The 20,864-nt window shown below is 33.3% G+C and overlaps 1 protein-coding gene and 1 pseudogene across 1 annotated transcript; both read right to left on the bottom strand.

Annotated features, from left to right (window-relative positions):
- Window positions 1-523: 523 nt before the first annotated feature.
- On the bottom strand, window positions 524-5,057 carry LOC129289518 (LRR receptor-like serine/threonine-protein kinase IOS1; annotated as a pseudogene).
- A 3,698-nt stretch (window positions 5,058-8,755) lies between these two features.
- On the bottom strand, window positions 8,756-13,329 carry LOC129289686 (LRR receptor-like serine/threonine-protein kinase IOS1). Its single transcript, XM_054926495.1, is given in 14 exon segments — window positions 8,756-9,373; window positions 9,518-9,707; window positions 9,798-9,866; window positions 9,965-10,091; window positions 10,179-10,423; window positions 10,515-10,672; window positions 10,977-11,057; window positions 11,146-11,217; window positions 11,338-11,409; window positions 11,493-11,605; window positions 11,607-11,632; window positions 11,837-12,315; window positions 12,625-13,162; window positions 13,240-13,329. Coding segments are annotated over 14 exon segments (2,667 nt in total). The 5' UTR covers window positions 13,322-13,329; the 3' UTR covers window positions 8,756-8,958.
- Between the last annotated feature and the right edge of the window lie 7,535 nt (window positions 13,330-20,864).

Raw genomic sequence — 20,864 nt, 5'->3', positions numbered from 1 at the left:
CACACATATATATATAATGCCACCATATAAGTATACACTAAATATCATATCTTATACTCTCTTCGTTCAAAAATATAAAATATTTTTTGAAATATTATATATTCTAAAATATAAAGTATTTTTAGTCTTTTAAGGTGTGTCATTACTTTTTTTAAAAGTACCCCTATTGAATAAATTAATTTATATTTATTTTAGGATAAAACACCCTGTTAAATTAGGATAAATATGAAAAGATAGAGTTAGTTTGAAAATAAGTAACTACTTTATTAATGATATAATTTAGTTAAAAATACTTTACATTTTTTAACGGAGGAAATTTGAGTGATCTAATTTAAAAATATTGGTAACAATCTAATTAAAAATTACATTTAATGAAAAAACATTTAACATCAACATTTTTAATAGAAAACAAGTGACTTGCCGCACTGCCATGGAGGAGAGAGAATAACAAGTGAAAAATTAAAAATTACATTTAATGAAAAATTACTTTTAATGAAAAAACATTTAATATCAACATTTTTAATAGAAAACAAGTGACTTGCCGCACTGCCATGGAGGAGAGAGAATAAGGGGCATGAAGAAAAGTCATGGCAAATAGCAATGCAATGCTCTAACCTCAAAGCAACAAGCCACTTTTTCCACAGCAACATCATCGCATTCCCACGTCCAGATAGTTTCATGATAAGAGAGAAAGTGTATACAGATTCAAAGGGTAAATTACCAGAACAGCAACTTCTGATTGCCTTGATTTAGGAATTATTTAGAAAATAGGGTCTAAAACCAACTTTGTCCTCACATATATGCTTCTTGCAGAGTTTCACATTAACTTCATTCTTCTTGTATGAGGCAAGCTACTACCTGGCCAAGGGAGAGAATTCTGAACTTGTCATATTCAGGGATGCTAATTCAACTGAATCTCCTGTATGAGCACCATTATTTTTGGTTCTAGCTACTTCAGTTTCCAAACACTCCTTTAGCTCATTCACCACCTCACTCATGGTTGGCCTGTTGTTGGGGTTTGGAGACACACAAGTCATTGCCATTTCCACAGCTCTCCAAACAGAGTTACTGTCAAAGTCTCCACTTAGCCTTGAGTCAACAATGGCCTTTATATCCCCTTTATCAACCATGGAGCTGACCCATTCACTTATGTGAGTTTTCTCGTGGTTTCTTGATATGGCAGGTAAACTTGTGATTATCTCCAAAAGAACCACTCCAAAACTAAAAAACATCACTTTTCTCTGTCAATCTGTTTGTTATATAATACCTACAAGACAAAAAGAAGAGAAATTATCTCTTTTTTTTGGTAATCAAATAATAAAAATGATTAAGCAAGATATTGATTGGAAGGAATTACTCAGGGTCGAGATAACCAGGAGTACCAGCAACAGCAGTTGACACATGAGTTCCACTATCAGTGGGGATAGTTTTAGATAAACCGAAGTCAGCTATTTTGCACTGAAGTTTTCATTCAGCAATATATTTGAAGATTTTACATCTCTATGGATTATAGGTGGCCTGCATCCCTTATGCAGATACTCCAACCCTGAGCCAAAATTAATGGCAAATAATATTCAATTAGAAAGATTTGAGCAGTGAAAAGTGAAGACACAAATAACTTTGGTTCATTTTCTGACCTGATGCTGTATCCAGTGCTATACAAAGTCTGTCTTCCCATGTCAGTAGCTTTGTTTTGCTGTCTTGCCCTGCAGAATAAAACTTGGTAACTTTCTATGCTTAATGTTTTCCATTTCTGGACTATTAGAAAATTGATTTTCACTGACAAACCTGAAAGATGCTCTTGCAAGTTACCATTAGCCATGTACTCATATATGAGCCCCTTATTCGTTTCTTCATTACAATACCCAATAAGGGAAGTCAGATTTCTGTGATGAACTCTCATTAAAAGTTTAACCTAGAAATCAATATCACATTCATATTTAAAACCATATTTATATGTATATATTAAAAATCATGTGCTTTAGTACAATATCAATTTTTACCTCTGCTTGAAATTGCTGATAACCCTGAACTGATGATGGAGAGAGCATTTTAACCGCAACTGGAGTTTCATCAATGTAACCCAAATAAACTGTGCCGAACCCACCTTTTCCTAGAATTGTGCTGAAGTCATGGTCATTTTGAGGACATCAGGATATGGATATTGTCTCTTGGTGGCTTGCAGATATGTATCATTCTGTTCTTCAAATTTTTCAACTTGCTGTGAGGTCTCAATTGAGCCTGTTAATAATATGAGATCATAAAAAAAGCTTTTTCTTTGTTCTTTCACATAATCAACCAAAATTTTGTATGTGTTTGTAAATGATAAGGAGCATCCTCACCTCTTCGTTTTATCCTTTTAATTGTAGAAAATATTGCTGCTGCGGCTACCAGAAGGATCAGAACTCCACCAACTGGTACTACTATGGGAATAATAATATTGTTCTTTTTTCTTGTTGCACGAAGAAGATTCACATAGATATGGATTTTGTCCAACACTAGCATGGAGATTCAGAGAGCTTATTATGTTCATCTGTCAATAAATATTGCATGTACTCTATAGCTCAATCTTAGACATCAACAAATGTCTAAGCCCTAGGTGACACCAATTGTTAATTTCAATGATATAGAGATTGTAATATTTGGTAGGTAGAAAAATGCTATTTAAAAAGGAAATGCACCTATCCCAATTTCTTTCTAGGTACATTTTTCATTTCCTTTCTAGAAAACATTTTTCCATGTGCCAAACATTGCCTAAGAGATGTAAACATTTATGTGTTGTGTGTCCTAAATTCATGTAAAAGTAGTTTCTTGGATGTTAGGATTTCAATTTAGAGCCATACCTTAGTAACAGGGAACCTTTCTTTGAATTTTCAATCAGATCAGTGGGAACTGTACCTGTGAAGTTGTTGCTCTCCAGGTTTCTGCAAAATCAATCGGGCTATAACAGCCTTTTCCATTTTCTAACCTATGACATCTTATTGTTGTTCAATTAATTAACAAACAACTTACGAGATCTTCAGGTTTTGCAGTTGAGAAAGAAAATTAGGCACTGATCCATTTAAGCTATTGTTTGATAAATCCCTGAAACAAGAAATTTATCTCCCACTCAGGATCAAGGTTATCTTTCTAAAAGAAAAGTTGGAACAGGCTTAGGTGAAAAATACTCACAACTTCTCCAACATGGTGAACTTTGAGATGGAGGGATCTATCTGTCCTGCCAGTCCACTTGAAGACAAGTTCCTGCTTTGGATTACCAATATTATTGCAAGCTCTAATTCAAGTTTCGTAAAGTGATAATATTAATTTAGGCAAAACAAGCTTACAGGGTTGTGATTCTAGGTGAATTCTGGCCATTATAAGTACAATTTAGACCTTCCCAAATGTAGGCCAATGGACCACATGGATCTCCTTGCCAATTTCTTGTCACCCCATAGGAATACTTGATTGTTGAGATTGCATCAACTATTTCTCAAAAAAAAAAAAACAAGTTAATCTATATCATGTCTCTACTCTACCAGATTCTTTGAAAAACTAAAGAATTTTTAGGAAAAATTTTGTCCATAAAATAAAAAAGTAGGCTAAATTAGTCATAAAGAAACAGGTAATTAATATGCATCTCTAACATGTCTATTCTTGATTCTACCAAAGATTTCTTTGAAAAGTTTATATTTTCAGAACGTACCATCTCCTTGATCTGTTTCTGTCTGGGAAATTTTTTGAACTTTATAAATTTCAATAGCGCTGAGAATAGGCGGGAGGTTTGAATCCTCCGTCTTCTGAAGCAAAAACTGAATTTTTTCTCCACTAATAGCTTCAACGTTGGCCATTGTGTTTGTGACCCCATACTTAGGTACAACCTTGGGGAAAAACATTTCTCCATTGAGGGTAATGTTGAATGATCTTGTCTGATTCTTTTTTAATACTTGAAGCTCTGTATAATGCATGTAAATATAGAATTGGTCTGTTGCATTTTCTGGCTCCCAATCCACTAACATTGGAGAACTTTCATTTATTGGTGTGGCTGCAGTACTCATAACAATAGCTGGTGGTTTGAAATAATTTTGAGTTAAGGAATCTTCAGAAATTGAAGCGCTTATTGGCTTCCAGTCCTTGTGGTAGAAATATTGCCATATGCGATCATAAGCATCATAACTATACCTGTGCCCAAGTCATTCTCTTATCAGCTTTACAGAATTTTTATCATGTAAAGATGAAGTGCAGGATCACAAGTTTAATCACTTGATTTAGAGCCTGTTGGTCTAGTTACGGAAATAAGTAAAGTGAACAAACTCCTTCAAAAAATTTCATAAAAAAATTTATAAAAAGAAAGAAAGAATTTACCTGTATGTTCTGTTGCTTGTTGAGCCTAAATCGAACCTCGAGTAAAGTGACAAGGATCCAGACTGAGTATTATAAACACCATTCATAGAAATCAAGGTCCTTAATTCTAGAGCAGAAACAAACGGGGTTCCAGAGCCTGTGTCAACAAGACAGATTTGAATGTAATCTAATGATGGAACATGTATGATCTCAGGAAATATTGGCACAGATTCATTGGTTATTTTGACTGTTTCCCAGAGGTTAGGCCCAAGATGAAGATCAAAACTTGGTAACTCATTCAGGCCATCATAATTCCCATACAGAAAAGTAGCCCTGATCAGGTATTTAGAGCCTCTTGTGATGTTTATTTTGTAACAGTTTCTTGTTCCTTGAGGAAAGCTTCTCAGGTTCCAAATATGCTGTTGATACACTCTTTGGAACTCAGTGTTTATGGAGTTACTCACTCCAGAATTTATGAACTTGTCATCTGATATATAATGTATGCCTGTTGTCTTCTCAATGTAGGTGGACTTGGCAGGTGCTCCACAATCTATGCTTATGAATCCTGAAACATATGTAGAGGCAAAGGTTAATTCTTGTTAAATAGTAATGTAATTAAGTTTATGAGTTCTTTTGGTGGCAAATTACCTGATTGATCCTGTGATTGAACCATAACTGTAAGAACCAGACAACCTGAGAGAAAAGAGAAGAAGCTCTTTGACATTCCCATAACTTTCTGCACAATGCCCTCTTGTTTAGGAAGACAAGAACGTGAGTGACAAAATGACATGGATGTTTGGTACTTATACAAGAAAAAGTGCTTTACACTTATGGCTCAGTCAATGTCACCCAGGTGGCACATGGTTTACTTATTTTAAAAAATCCTAAATGGATTTGCAGCTTAGTGGCATGCAAGTTCTCCTATGAGAGGTCGCAGGTTCCATCCCGCTTGTAATCTCAAACTATTAGGGTCTACCCCTTCGATACAAAACATAAATTCTTAAATGGATTTACTGATAAAATAGGTAGACTTCTCATGAGATGCATTGCTAATCATGGCATTAAGAAAGATCGGAGGTGCATTGACACTATGGAGCCTCCTCATGAGTTATTGAACTGGTTGTATCAATATATTTTAGAGGTTAATTGTCCTCATTTTATTTCTAGTGGAATAATTTAGTTGAGGCTTTGCCCTGCGTTCGACTCAAAAAATAGGTTGGACTCAATCAATCATAGGTAGACATTTACATGGTGGCAGTTTCAATTAAAGTTTTTGTAGCTTTATTACTAAGAATATAATAAATATATTTAATAATACCTCTCAAAGAAAATTAGGAGGAGATTGTAGCAAAAGATTAGAGATGATGCAGTGTGTGAGTTGACGGCTTGAGGCTATGACTGAGGACATTTGAAGATCCCTTGTTCAAGACTCGGAAGATGTTGGGATGTTTCTAAAACCACATTTTACAAGTTTTAATTGGAAGCAATTGACTGTACAAATTAACTTCTCAAAGCAACTCGTGTATTTGACATTCTTTCTATTTTTTAAAAGACTTTTTTTTTTATTTTACCGGAAATTAGCTTATGTCTTGAAATCGTAAATGTACTTCATTAAATATCGCTCTCTCTCTCAATATCCCTCGATTACTTAATAAAGGCACTTTTTAAAGGAAATTTTTCAAAAATATTAATTACTATTTAGATTTAACAAATTAAATGTATAAATAAAAAATTATAGTATTTTAAAAGAGGTCGTATAAAAAAAGAAATAAAGAGAGTATTGATTTTTCATCTTTTGCTAATCCTCACTTAAGCCGCAAGAAATCGATTGACTTGGTCAAACAAAATATTGTTACCTAGATCCTTTCATTCCAAGCCATTAAAAAAACACATTAGTGATGTACGAAAGAAAGTGCCCTGATTATATTATAATAGTTATCAAATTCTTTATTAAGGTCTGGCCAAAAAAATCATTTTTTTTCTTTTTTTTTGAGCAAAAAGAGAAAAAAAATCATTTTTTTCATTGAGAAGATTAGTTTCTCTTCCTAGTTGACCAAGTATTCAGTGTTGTTTATTAGATGTGATGTACATTTTATTGAAGATGTTTAGAACTAAAATGTCATCAAGGAGTGAAAATCATAGAACAAGAATAGAACAAATTAACAATAAGAAATGAAATCGATGACAGTTTAACTCAATATTTTATAATAGTATGCAGTATAAAATTTATAGTACGCAATATAACATTTCTTTAGGGAGAATAAAGTCCTCTTAAAAAAATTTATCACAATAAGATTCAATTAATTTTGTATTAAATATGTCTTGTAAAAACATATATTTTCTTTATTTAAAAATATAAAATATTTTTAATTAAATCTCACCTCCCAATAAAGTTACCTACTTTTAAACTAACCCTATTTTTTTATATTTACATTTATTAAATACTCTATAATAAATATAAAGTTACGATCAATAGGGCACTTAAAAAAGGCAATGATAACATTTCGAAAGATTAAAAATACCTTATATTTTTAATATTTAACTCTTCAAAAAATATCTTATATTTTTAAACGGAGGAAGTATATGTTATTGTTAAAAATTAAATCTTGACTTATATTTTGTTAGGATTTTTTAAAAATTTAACAAGTTAAAGATTAACTTTTAACAATAACATATACGTATTTTAATAAATAATATTTTATACAAAAATTGATGGACCTTTATTGTAATAAATTTTGTTAAAAGGGTCTTAAGTGTCATTGTCCCTAATTAAAGCCATGTGAATTCAACAAACTCTTTAAGAGGTATTTGTGGGGACGTGAGATCGTGCGAGAACATGATGGGATGGGTGGTCATAGGGGATGGTAAGCTGCAAGCTGACATGAGAATAAAATGCATTTGGTCAACTACATATTAGCCTTATTCTAAGCAAAATAATGTGTGATTGACTAACGAGCATCTCAATCTATGAAGTTATCGAAAGCTTGTTTCCATATAATTAAAAAGTTTACCATTTTCAAGCCTTGTAACATAAAATATCGTTACGAGCGAGACACAACAACTTGTTAATCATGTCATCATTCTCAAATAATATATTTTTAATAATTACTCTCTCTATTTAAAAATGTAAGGTATTTTTAATTAAATCTTACTCTTAACTAAAGTAGTCACCTACTTTTCAACTAACCCTATCTTTTCATATTTATCCCTGTTAAACACCCTATAATAAATATAAAGTCACTATTAATAAAGGTACTTTTAAAAAAAAAAAATAATTACACCTTGACTAAAAATGCCTTACATTTTTTAACATTCAACTCCTCAAAAAATATCTTACATTTTTAAATGGAAGAAGTAATTATTTTTTAAATAAGAGTAAAATATAATAACATCTCTTCAATTTTATTAAAACTACATATATGGAAATACTTATCTTTTAGTTTTAAAACTAACACTTTAATTTAATTTTTAACACGGTTACAAATATTTGTTAGATGCCCGTGCAATGGAGTGGATTGACTTGAGGTCAGCTTAAGATGGAAAGAACTATTTGACAGAGGCTATGAAAATCCAAGTCACCACTTGAAATTGGCATCTATATGTTAGCTTTCCCATCATAGCTAATAATTTATTCCTGATTGATTTCAATGGAGAAAATTTCTTAAATAGACTAAGTGTATTATGTTATTTGTAGTATGACATTTAGATTATAATTTTGATATTAATGATATGACTCGTACGCTCACAAATTCATTGGTTTAAACAATTTTGTGCCAACCAAATTACCAGTTAGGCCAATTTAGGGAGGAAAATATTGCATTCCCGCATCCACCATATATAGTTTTAGCATAAGAGAGAAACTATACATTAATTTCTTCATCAACATCAACATTTCTATTATAAAATAAAAGAAGACTTACATTTAAAGATTAAAAAATAAATTATAAATATATAAAATTCAAAAGGTATCTAACTAAATGATTTAAGTTATTTTAATGAAATATATTATCCTCAAATATATTTAATATAAGAAATCCTACATGATATCATGAGCTATTGAGACCAAAAACCAAAAAAAAAAAATAGAGAGAAGAGAAAGAAGAAGAAGAATATGAAAAACAATTGAGGAAAAAAAATAGTGAAGAGAATATTAAAAGATAGAAGAAATTTCACATTTAAAAATTAAAAGATAGATCATAAATATATTAAACTTAAGAAGTATCTAACCAAATGGCTTAAACTATTTTGGTGAATTATGCTACCCTTAAATATACTTAATATAACAATTTCTTCTCCATCTTACATATTCACCAGGGAATAAAACATTTAAAAACAGAAGCTAAATATTCGCTGAAGTAACTTAATGTGATTAAGTTGATCTATAGCATATAAAATACATAAGAAGCAAAGATTATCTAGTGGCGCAGCGAACTCATAATCAACTAGTAATAAATACAGGTTTAGTAATACCAAATAATTTAGAATGCATGTTAAATTACCACAACAACAACTTCTGATTGGATTCGATCAAGATTATTTAGAAAATAGAGTCAAACCCAAATTATGTTCTTACTCACTTCAATCCTTCTTGAAAAGTTTCACATTAACTTCATTCTTCTGGTATGAGGCAAGCTACTACCTGGCCAAGGGAGAGAATTCTGAACTTGTCATATTCAGGGACACTAATTCAACTGAATCTCCTGCATGACCACCGTCATTGTGTTTGGTTCTTGCTACTTCTGTTGCCAAACATTCCTTCAACTCATTCACTGCCTCACTCATGCTTGGCCTGCTATTGGGGTTTGGAGACACACAAGTCATTGCCAATTCCACTGCTCTCCAAACTGAGTTACTATCAAAGTCCCCACCGAACTTTGAGTCAACAATGGCCTTTATATCCCCTTTAGCGACCATGGAGCTAACCCATTGACTTATGTGAGTTCTCTCATGGTTTCTTGATATGACTGGTAGACTTGTGATTATCTCGAAAAGAACTACTCCAAAACTAAAAACATCGCTTTTCTCTGTCAATCTATTTGTTATATAATACCTACAAGACAAAGAAGACAAAATAACTTAGACTTTATTTATTTTCACGTTGAAAACCACAAAAATAACATAGAATAACTAATTATCTTTTTTGTGTAGCAAAAGACGAGAACAGTTTAGCAAGATAATGATTGTAAATTCTTACTCAGGGTCTAGATAACCTGGAGTACCGGCAACAACGGTTGACACGTGAGTTCCACCATCAGTTGGGATAGTTTTAGATAGACCAAAGTCAGCTATTTTTGCTCTGAAGTTTTCATTCAGCAAGATGTTTGAAGATTTTACATCTCTGTGGATTATAGGTGGCTTACATCCATTATGCAGATACTCCAACCCTGAGCCAAAATTTATACCAAATAGCATTGAATTAGAAAGACTTGAGCAGTGAAAATTGAAGACACAAGTAACTTTGTTGATTTTCTGACCAAATGCTGCATCCAGTGCTATACAAAGTCTGTCTTCCCAAGTCAAGAACTTTGGTTTGTTGTCTTTTCCTGCTGAATCAAACTCTGTGACTTTCTATATGTACTGTATTTTTTTTTTCCCATTTCCAGACTGTTAGTTAATTGAAAATTGATTTGCACCAACAAACCTGAAAGGTAATCTTGTAGGTCGCCATTAGCCATGTACTCATATATAAGCCCTTTGTTGGTTTCTTCATTGCAATACCCAACAAGGGAAGTCAAATTTCTGTGATGAACTCTCATTAAAAGCTTAACCTGAAAATCAATATCATGCCCATGCTTCACCGTAAATAGATAATTATCAATTAAAAAATTGTGATTTGGTACACTATTAATTTTTACCTCCGCTTGGAATTGCTGATAACCTTGAACTGAAGATGGAGAGAGCATTTTGACTGCAACAGGAGTTTCATCAATGTAGCCCAAATAAACAGTTCCAAACCCACCTTTTCCGAGAATTGTGCTAAAGTTATAGGTCATTTTGATGACATCAGAGTATGAATATTGTCTATTTGGGACTTGCAGAGTCATATCTTGTTGTTCTTCAACTTTTTCAACTTGCTGTGATGTCTCAATTGGAATTGTTCCTATTTGAGATCATAAAAATGCTTTTGGTTGGTTCTTTCACATGATCATTTCAAATTGTGTGTGTAAGAGAGAGATCAAGAGCAGCCTCACCTCTTGGTTCTCTGCTTTTAAGGGTAAATAATATAGTTGCTGCAGCTACCAGAAGGATCAGAACTCCAACAACTGATGCTGCGACGGGAACAATAATATTGTCCTTTTTCTTCTTGTTGCATGGAGGAGATTCACATAGATATGGATTTTGTCCAACACTAGCACGGACAAGTAAAAGAAGTTATTGTGTTCATCTGTCAATAAATCTTGGAAGTACCCTATAACTCTCTTAGACGTCAACAAATGTCTAAGCACAAGGAGAAACCAATTATTAATTTCAAGATTCAATTGTACATGCAATGGGGATGAAGGTCTACTAAGGAGAGGTGGGTAGCCCTAAGTACTAAATGAAATTAATTTTCCACTTATAGAGATAAAGAAAGATGAATATATGCGTGTTATGTGTCCTAAGTTCAAGTAAAAACAACTTCTAGGTTATTAGGATGTCAATAAGAGCCATACCTTAGTGACAGGGAACCTTTCTTTGATTTTTCAATCAGATCAGAGGGAACTGTACCAGTGAAATTGTTTTTCTCCAGGTTTCTGCAAAATCAATCCAGCTATAGCATCCTTTTCCATTTTGTAACATATGATATCTAATTGTTGTTCAATTAACTAACAAACAACTTACAAGATCTTCACGTTTTGTAGTTGAGACAGAAAATCTGGCACCGGTCCATTTAAGCTATTGTTTGATAAATCCCTGAAAAAAGAAACTTTTCTCCCACTTAGGATCAAGGCTACCTTTCTGACAGCCTTTAAGGAAATCAATGAAAACATTCCAAAAGAAGGGTTGGACCAAACTAGAGTGAAAAATACTCACAACATCTCCAACATGGTGAGCTTTGAGATGGAAGGATCTACCTGTCCTGTCAATCCACTTGAAGATAAATTCCTGTTTGACTTTTCCAATATTAGTAGAAGTTATAATTCAAATTTCATAAAGTAATAGCATTAATTTTGGAAATACAAACTTACAGGACTGTGATTCTTGGTGAACTCTGGCCATCATGAGTACAATTTAGACCTTCCCAAATGTAGGCCTCAGGACCACATGGATCTCCTTCCCAATTTCTTGTCACCCCATAAAAAGGACTTGATTGTTGTGATTGCATCAACTATTTCTCAAAAATACAAGCTAGTCCATGTCATGTATCTTCTCTACCAGATTCTTTGAAAAACTAAAGAATTTTTAGGAAAATTCATCTCTATAAAAAAAAGGTAGTCAAACTTAATCACAAAGAAACAGATAATATGCGTCTCAGACATATCTATTATTGATTCTACCAAAGAGTTCAAGAGTTTATATTTTCAGAACATACCATCTCCTTCTTCTGTTTCTGATTGCGAAAATTCTTTAACTGTATAAACTTCAATGGCATTGAGAATGGGAGGGAGGGTTGAATGCTCAGTCTTCTTAAAGAAAAGCTCAATTTTTTCTCCACTGGTAGCATATTTGCTAAATATAGTGGTTGTGACTTTGTAGTTAGGTACAAAATTGGCATAAAAGAGATCGCCATTGAGGGTAATGGTGAATGATCTTGTTTGATTCTTCTCTAACACTTGAAGCTCTGCAAAATGCAGGTAAACATGGAATTGTTCTGTTGCATTTTCTGGCTCCCACCACACTAACATTGGAGCACTTTCATTTACTGGTGTGGCTGCATCATTCATAACAATTGCTGCTGGTTCGTAATGATTTTGAGCCAAGGAATCAGCAGAAATTGAAGCACTTATTTGCGTCCAGCCTGGGTTGTAGACATTATATGACCAGTAGCGATCATAAACATCATAACCATACCTGTGCCAAAGTCATTATTCTCTTATCAACTTTACAGAATTTTATAAAGATGAAGTAAAGGATCACTAGTTTAATATTTCCTTTATGTTGAAAAGCTTATTCAATGTAGAAGCTATTTAAAAAATTCATTTAGACCATGTTCGGTCTTGTTATGGAAGAAAACTGATTGCCTTTTATCTTTTTTTTTCTTTTACCTTTCATGTGTTCTGAAAGATTAATGTTACCATGTTCAGAAAAACCAAATCTCAAGAGTAAAATTGAACAAACACTTCCAAACGTTAAAAAAAAAAAAATGAAGAGAGGATTTACCTGTATGTTCTTTTGCTGGTTGAGCCTAAATTCAACCTCCAGTAAAGTGACAAGGATCCAGTCTGAGTAACATAAGTATCATTCATCAAAGTCCTTAATTCGATAGCAGAGATAAATGGGGTTCCAGAGCCTGTGTCAACCAGACAGATTTGCATGTAATCTAGTGATGGAACATGTATGATCTCAGGGCTTACTAACAGAGATGCATTGGTTATTTTGACTGTTTCCCACAAGCTAGGCCCAAGATGTAGATCAAAACTTGGCAACTCATTCAGGCCATCATAATTCCCATACAGAAAATTAGCCCTGATCAGATATTTAGAGCCACTTGTGATGTTTATTGTGTAACAATTTCTTGTTCCTTGAGGAAAGCTTCTCAAGTTCCAAAGTTGCTGTAGACGCATGCTTTTGAGCTCACTGGTTATGGAGTTACTCACTCCAGAATTTATGAACTTGTCATCTGATATGTAATTTATGCCTGTTATCTTCTCAGTGTAGGTGTATTTTGCTGGTATCCCACAATCAATGCTTATGAATCCTGAAACATATAGGCCATGGTTAATTCTTGTTAAATAGAAATGTAATTAAGCTTATGAGCTTCTGGTGGCAAATTACCTGATTGATCCTTAGATTGAACCAGAACTGCAAAAATCAGACAACCAACGAGAGAAGAGGAGAAGCTCTCTGACATTCCCATGATCACTTTCTGCAGATTCCCTGTCTTAGGACGACGAGAACGTGAGTGATGTGCTTGTTACTTATATTATACAAGAAAACGTGCTCACGGCGCACTTGTGACGCAGTCAATGTCACCCCGGTGGCATTGGGTTTACTTCTTTTAAAAATTCTTAAATGAATGAGTTTATGAAAAATAGATAGACTAGAATGACAGGTAGACATCTATACACATCTAATTGACAAACAAGTTTTTAGGGACTATAAAATAACAATTATCATTTTTTTTAAGGAAAATCAGTCTAAGGTCCCATGGAAGCACTTAAAATACGCTGAGATCTCATAAATTCAAGAAATAGCTGTCAGGTTCTTAGGGATTTAAGGGTAAATAAGTCTGAAAATAAATTACCTATTTGCCTTCTTTGAAATGCACAAAAATCAGTCCGATTCCCACTAACCCATGAAACTGAAAATGGCTCTGTCTTCCTCATTCTGCCATGCTCCAGAGCTCATCGCCGACCACTGTTCTGGCAGTCACATTCCGTCGAAGAAGACCGTCACACATCAAAGAGTCAAAAACTCAAAGGAGTAAACAACGAAAGTAGCTCGCTCCTGCTTCAGCGACTCAGATTTTCCCTAATCACCATTATCGGGCTGTCTTTGCCATCCTCTCCCGCTATCTCGCCACCACAGGTTCAACTGCCATTGATTCTCCATTTTCTTCTCTCATTATTCCTTTCTTTGTTCTTTTGTTTTTTTGCTTGTATCTTGGTTGTCACTGTAATTTTTTGCATATCTCTGTTTTTGCACATCACTGTAATTCTCCGTCTCTATTTTTTTGCTCGTATCTCGGTTTTCTTCTCACTTCATTTTTTGCATGTGTCAAGTAATCATCAAATATAGAATTAAAGAGCTACCTACTGACTCTCCCATACCCATAGATTGTGATTTTGCTAGTGCTTGACCTTGGTTTAGATGAAATTAGGTGATACGGTCCTCTCATATGATATTATCAATTTTTTTAATCCAATCAAGTTGATCAATTGTGTGGGGATTATATGAGAATTAGTTAAAAGTAATGAAAGGAAATTGTGGGAATTTATAGATTGTCAAATTGCCCTTAAGTTAAAACAAATGCTAGTCCCAATCTCCACATTACAGAACCTTCTCTATCATCTCCTTGCAAACCCTTTTCGCCATCACAATTAAAGGGAAATTTTTGTCACAGAGTCACATAATCCTTGACTTCCTACTCCATCAAAGGATGAGCCGAATGGGAGCCTACTTGCCAAACTGTCACCATTTGAGTTCTGATTTTTCCCTACTCCAACTTTGAAATGGTTTGACAAGCCATTTTCAATACGTGTTGAACTTTCTACTCCTTCATATTGTTGGCTAGCATCCTTTGAATCAAATGTGGTTGAAGATTATTGTATTTTCACGGTTTGAAGAGGTTTGTGTTACTTGTCACTCTCACTTAGGCATGACAAGCAGTTATTAAAATTAGAAGTGTTACCTTGATTAGATATACATACACCTCACATTGAACTGTTTGTATAAATGTCATTTAGACACACCCAGAGTTAGTAGATTACTAGATATACATGCAACCCAAAGAAGATCTACTATTAACTTGCTTAAGGATACTGGTATAATTATTTGTAAATAGAAAGAAGAAAGGAGATAATGATCAGCTATATAATGACTAAGGTTATGTGAATAGTTTTTAAAATTACTGCTAAAGTTTCCATCCTCAGGGACAGTAAATAATCAAGTATATTTCTGATATGTTGCAAAAGTATAGCTGTGCATGAAATTTTTATAATTACTTAAGGCACCTATTTGCATGTTTCAACTTTCAACTACTTCTCTTGCATTTATATTTTTATTCTAGTATGTTTAGCTTTCGATTCTACTTAAAAAATATGTAATTTTAAATATGTACGAATTTCTCCATTGATGACAACTTCTTTCTTTGTTGACAACAACCATATACTATATTGACCAAAATTATTTATTTCATGAATAACAACTAATTATTTCAATGACTACAACCATAAACTCCATTGACAACAACAGTATGCTTCATTGACTAGTGAACTATCATGACTAGTGAACCATTTACCTCTGTGACTTGTATTTTTTTTTCTTAATAAACAATGCCAATGTAGAAATCTTTGAGTTGGAACTTAGTAATGACTAGTATGCATATATCTCCTTTCAACATATCTAATTGAAATTTTCTATTTGTTTTCCAGATAAAGGAAGATGGAGATAAAGCAAAGACAACAGTAAAGAGATATACCGTATCATTTCATACGCGCTGCTCTCCTAGCCAATTTGGTGAAGTAGCAAAGTATATTAGAAAAATGAGAAATTAAAAAAAAAGGTTGAGAAGCTAGGATTCCATAGACTTCTTGATGTGTCTTGTAAAAAATTCAAAGAGATATTTGTAGAGAGTTGATGCATGCCTTTGACCCCTAACTTGTGAAATATGCATAAGGGAGAAAATCAAGCAAATAAAGGCCAAAGATGTGAATGACTTAATAGGCTTACGTAATAAGGGTAAGCAAATTACTAGGGATGTCAATGTGGATGATAGAGCTTTTAAGAATTCGAGAAATACTTACTATAAAATGCCTTATAAGGAAATAGCTGAAATGATTATATCTAGAAAGGAGGTAGCTAAATTTCAGTTACTTTTTGTAATGTCTACATTAGAAACCTTGCTATTGCCGACCACAAGTCTTGAGTTAGCGATCATATATTGAAGGTCGTTTATGAGACACAAAAGAAAACAAGCTCATATGATTGGGCTACATTCATTTTCAATGAACTTTGTAAGGAGGTAGAAGACTACAAGAAATAACTGACCAAAGAGAAGGGAAGGATGAGGAAGAACATTAGGGGATGTATCTACTTTCCAATAGTAAGTGTGTGTTCAATTTACATTAATCTAAGGTGATAGCCTTTCAAAGTTTTCTATGTAAAATTTTTATGTTTATACTGATTTGTCAAGATTTTAGGTATAGGGCTTCCAAAATTTTTCAGTTGGCCAAGGTTGTCTAAAAGCCATAGATGCTCTGAACTATTAGGACGATGATAAAGTGAACGCAAGAGTAAAGTTGGAGAAAAAGAGCAATCAAGGCATCTTGCATAAGCTAACTACTGTAGATGGTAGTTCATTTACTAAGGTGTATCAAGAATCGGCATTTGTTCACCCAGTATGTATAAAATAGAGTACAATAGATAGATATATACGGTAAATTTTACATTATGTTTTTTATTTTGTTTTTAGCCATACTTGTGGGGTGCACATTATGACATGATTACAATCATGGGATAACACTGCGGACAAGAATGGGTATACGATGCCAACATATTTCCATATATGCATTCTTCGCTTTACATTTTCACTCTTTCATGTACTACATATTTGTTGTTGTCTCCTATAAGACTTGTGGTGCATGATGACCTTTATAAGAAGAAGGTAGAACTCTTATGGTGGTTACTGAGTCATCGTAACAACATGAAGGAGCCTGAAGCCATATCCTTGTTAAAAGAATCGCAAGCAACGAGGAAGAGGAAATAGAGGATTTGATAAAAATTTAAAATCTAATTTTATTGATAATCATATCCTTTTGTATAGTTAGCCCATTTGTATAATTAATCTATTTATTAATGCTGATTACAAGTTTGTAAATATGGCTGTTTTATTAATTGAATGTCGACAAGTGGTTATTACTTTATTGACAAGTGTGTATAAGTATATTGACAATGTAATAATTCATCATTAACAAGTGCTAAGGCACTGGGTGCTGTCATTCCCTTTGAAAATCAGCTAGTTAAAAAAACTCATTGACTACTTGGCGTTGATGATTGACAAGTAATAATAACTATATTAATAAGGTAGTAATTCGTCATTGACAAGTGTTAAGGTAGTAGGTGCTGTTATTCCCTTCAAAAATCAAAAAGGTGTAAGAAGTTGTTGACTACTTGACATTGATAGTTGACAAGTAGTAATAACTATATTAACAAGGTAGTAATTCACCATTGACAAGTGCTGAGGTACTAGCTACTGTTATTTCCTTTAAAAATCAACCAAGTGCAAGAACCTGTTGACTACTTGACGTTGGCAATTGACAAGTGGTTATAATTATATTAACAAGCTATTTATTCTCCACTGATAAGTTCTGACACACTTGGTGCTGTTATTCCCTTGAACAATCAACCAGATGCAAGAACCTGTCGACTACTTACTATTGGCTATTGACAAGTGGCTATAACTATATTGACAAGGTAGTAATTCTCTATTAACAAGTGCTGACGCACTTGATGCTGTTATTACCTTTAAAAATCAACCAGGTGCAAGAACCTATTCACTACTTGGAGTTGGTGATTGACAAGTGATTATAATTATATTGACAAGCTACTTATTCTCCATTGACAAGTTCTGACGTACTTGATGCTGTTATTGCCTTCAAAAATCAAACAGGTGGAAGAACCTGTTCACTACTTGGCATTGGAAATTGACAAGTGGTTATAATTATATTGACAAGCTACTTATTCTCCATTGACAAGTTCTGACAACTTGGTATTGTTATTGCCTTTAAAAATCAACCAGGTGCAAGAACCTGTTAACTATTTGACATTATTCATTGACTATAAGGTATCACTTCATTTACAAGTTATGCATTTGCCATTGACAAGTGCTAATACATTAGGTGCAATAAATAAAAAAGTCAACAAAAAACAAATTCCAGATACATAAACAAAAAAATACACTTGTTGGTAATATTTTCTAGCATGGATTAGGATTCTTCCAAGTCTTAGAGGTATGACCAATCTCATGACATCTTCCACAATGATAAACCTTTTTATTTTAGAATTGAGATTTTCTTTTTTTTTACTCTTTAGCCTACCCAGCAGCCTTCTAGTCATTGGTGACTCCAAGAAGGTTTGGGTAAATAAATTTGTCACTGTCAATACTTATAGACGTGGACAGTCATGTGTAGCTACCGACTTCATGCTGATAGCATATATCTTTTATTGAGCAGTAAACTTGTAATATTCGTCTACAAAATTGTACACATTGCCATGAACTAGCTTAATTACTGGACAAATATGTGCACAAGGTATTCCACTCATTTGCCATGCTAAACAAGAGCATGTAAATGTTGCAAGATCAATACTCAAATGTATTAGTCTACTAAGTGATATAGTTTGCATAGAGATCAAATTTTCTTCATAAATTTATACATGTAAATTTTCAACTCTCACAACTTGCTTCATAACTTTTGCCTCAACATTAAGCTCGACACCGTGTTTCCAATTTCCCATAGCCGCTTTGCTAGCAACCATCTTCTTTGCCAATTTCTCTCTATGCTCATGTATCAAGACATCGATATTATGTTTTCTCTTTCACAATCCAAGCATTAAAGGATTATGCAAGATTAGTTGTGATGTTATCCTATCATTTATACCCAAACTTACATTGAGCCCATCGATCTATATCCCCTTAAGTTTCAACCCATTATGCCAACCGTGGACAAAACATTCTTAGATTTCTTATTGCAACATTAAATTCAACCTCATGCCTTACATAGGAAATTGCATCAAGCAATTTCAACGCATCATCTTTCATGTTGCTTGAGATATGCCTCTTACCTCTATTGATTTTCATAAATGCTGTGCTAAAATTTTCTTTCACATGATGGTAGCAAAATGCATATCTCTCACCACCACCAAATATAGCTTGTACGGCATAAATAATTGCATTATTCTGATCAGAAACAATTATTAACTCCATTGATCTTGTTATGTCTTTGACATTTTGAAAAAACCAATATCAATCTTCTAATGTTTCCCCACTAATAATGACATATGCTACCAAAAATAAGTTATTATCAGCATCATATGTACATGTTGACAGCATTGTTCCCTTGTATGGACCGTTTAGATGACATTCGTCTACATAAAGTATGGCTTGATAACCTCTTAAAAAACCAGATATAGAGCATCTGTAAGTAATGAATAGCCTCTAAAATCTATTTTTTGAGGCATTCCATTTTGCAACTGTCATCGGATCAGTTTTCATTAATCGATCACAAATCCAAGGGATTATACTATAAGAATCTTCTACATGACTATGTATTTCCCGCAATGCTTTTTCTCTTCCCTTATAGGCTTAACTATAGTTCAACCGCACACCATACTCTCTATACAAGTCTCTTGCAAGTTTATTGGCACCTTTATCTATATTAGACGTTAGAGCATCAACCACGATTGATGATGTTAATTTTGACCTTGTCGAATGTAAACAATTAGGTTGTCTTGCGCATTATGGGTGTGACTGTTGTTGAATTTTGTAACCCTTAAAATCTCATTATCTTTCCCTATTGAATATGCTGTAATGTTCCATTCACGGCCCTCCACCTTATGATATGCAATGATCTTGTCTTTGTTGTTCTTCTTAAACTTGTATGAAAACTTGTAAGAGATGCTATACTTGTATAATGCTTGTCTAAAGGCATCAATATTAGGAAAAAATTTCCTTTTACCTACTAATAAATCTTTCCATTTCATAGAATTCATTTCAGGTATTGGTGTAGGTACCATTTTTATAGTGCATGCCAATTCCGAGTTTTCAATCTCAGGATAGATACTTGGTGGAGAGAAAGAGCATCCATCTGAAACTCTCAATAAACTATCAATCCTGCATTTAATAACAACATTAGAATTGTACTTTTTAACATTATTTACATTAACACAAAATTTTACACAACTTACACATGTTGGTACTCTAATGGGCAATCTGTTGATGCTTCTATGGTGTCATTCCTATTTGCAACTACATACACATGTCTACTTTATTTGTTATACTTGATTAAATATTCTACTCCATCATCATCAACTAGATCTACAAGTGTGCTTGCATCAACATTGACCGTAAATTTTAACTAGATTATATTGCTTTTATTCCCTATAATTGATGATATCATTCTTGTCAACTTTTCATATGTTGTCCCTTCCTTTATTGTTCTTGTTCTAACACTCCCCCAATATATTTCATACATCTTTGGTCATCATCTTGAAAATGCTCGCCCATATGAAAAGAAAACATAATATATGTTCTTCAAAAGAACTTGCTATCTTACAAGTCAACCTGTACCACAGACTGTATATTGATAAATAGACAAGGTGTATTGACAACACATTTATCCAATATTGACAAGACGCAGTGTTGTTTAATAGCAAAAATTTTTCAACAAAACAAGTTTACCTCATATGCTTGGAAATAATATATAAAATGTCCTATATAAAAAAACATAACATAATATATGTTTTCCAATAGTACTTACATTCTTACCGGTTAGCCTGCACAGTACATTGTATTGACAACTATTTATCCCATATTGACAACACGACAAAACACTATTAACAATATGTAGAGTTATTCATATCAGATATTTGTCAACATATCAGTGTTGCACCAGATTATTTCATATATTAGCTATGCAAACTAAATGATCACAGGTTTACCTAAAAAGCATTATCCTACCCTT

The sequence above is a fragment of the Prosopis cineraria genome, unplaced genomic scaffold (assembly GCF_029017545.1).
Source record: "Prosopis cineraria cultivar Desert tree isolate PC_DT_omini unplaced genomic scaffold, ASM2901754v1 PC12, whole genome shotgun sequence".
Lineage (NCBI taxonomy): Eukaryota > Viridiplantae > Streptophyta > Magnoliopsida > Fabales > Fabaceae > Prosopis > Prosopis cineraria.
This window is presented reverse-complemented; position numbering and strand designations above follow the sequence as displayed.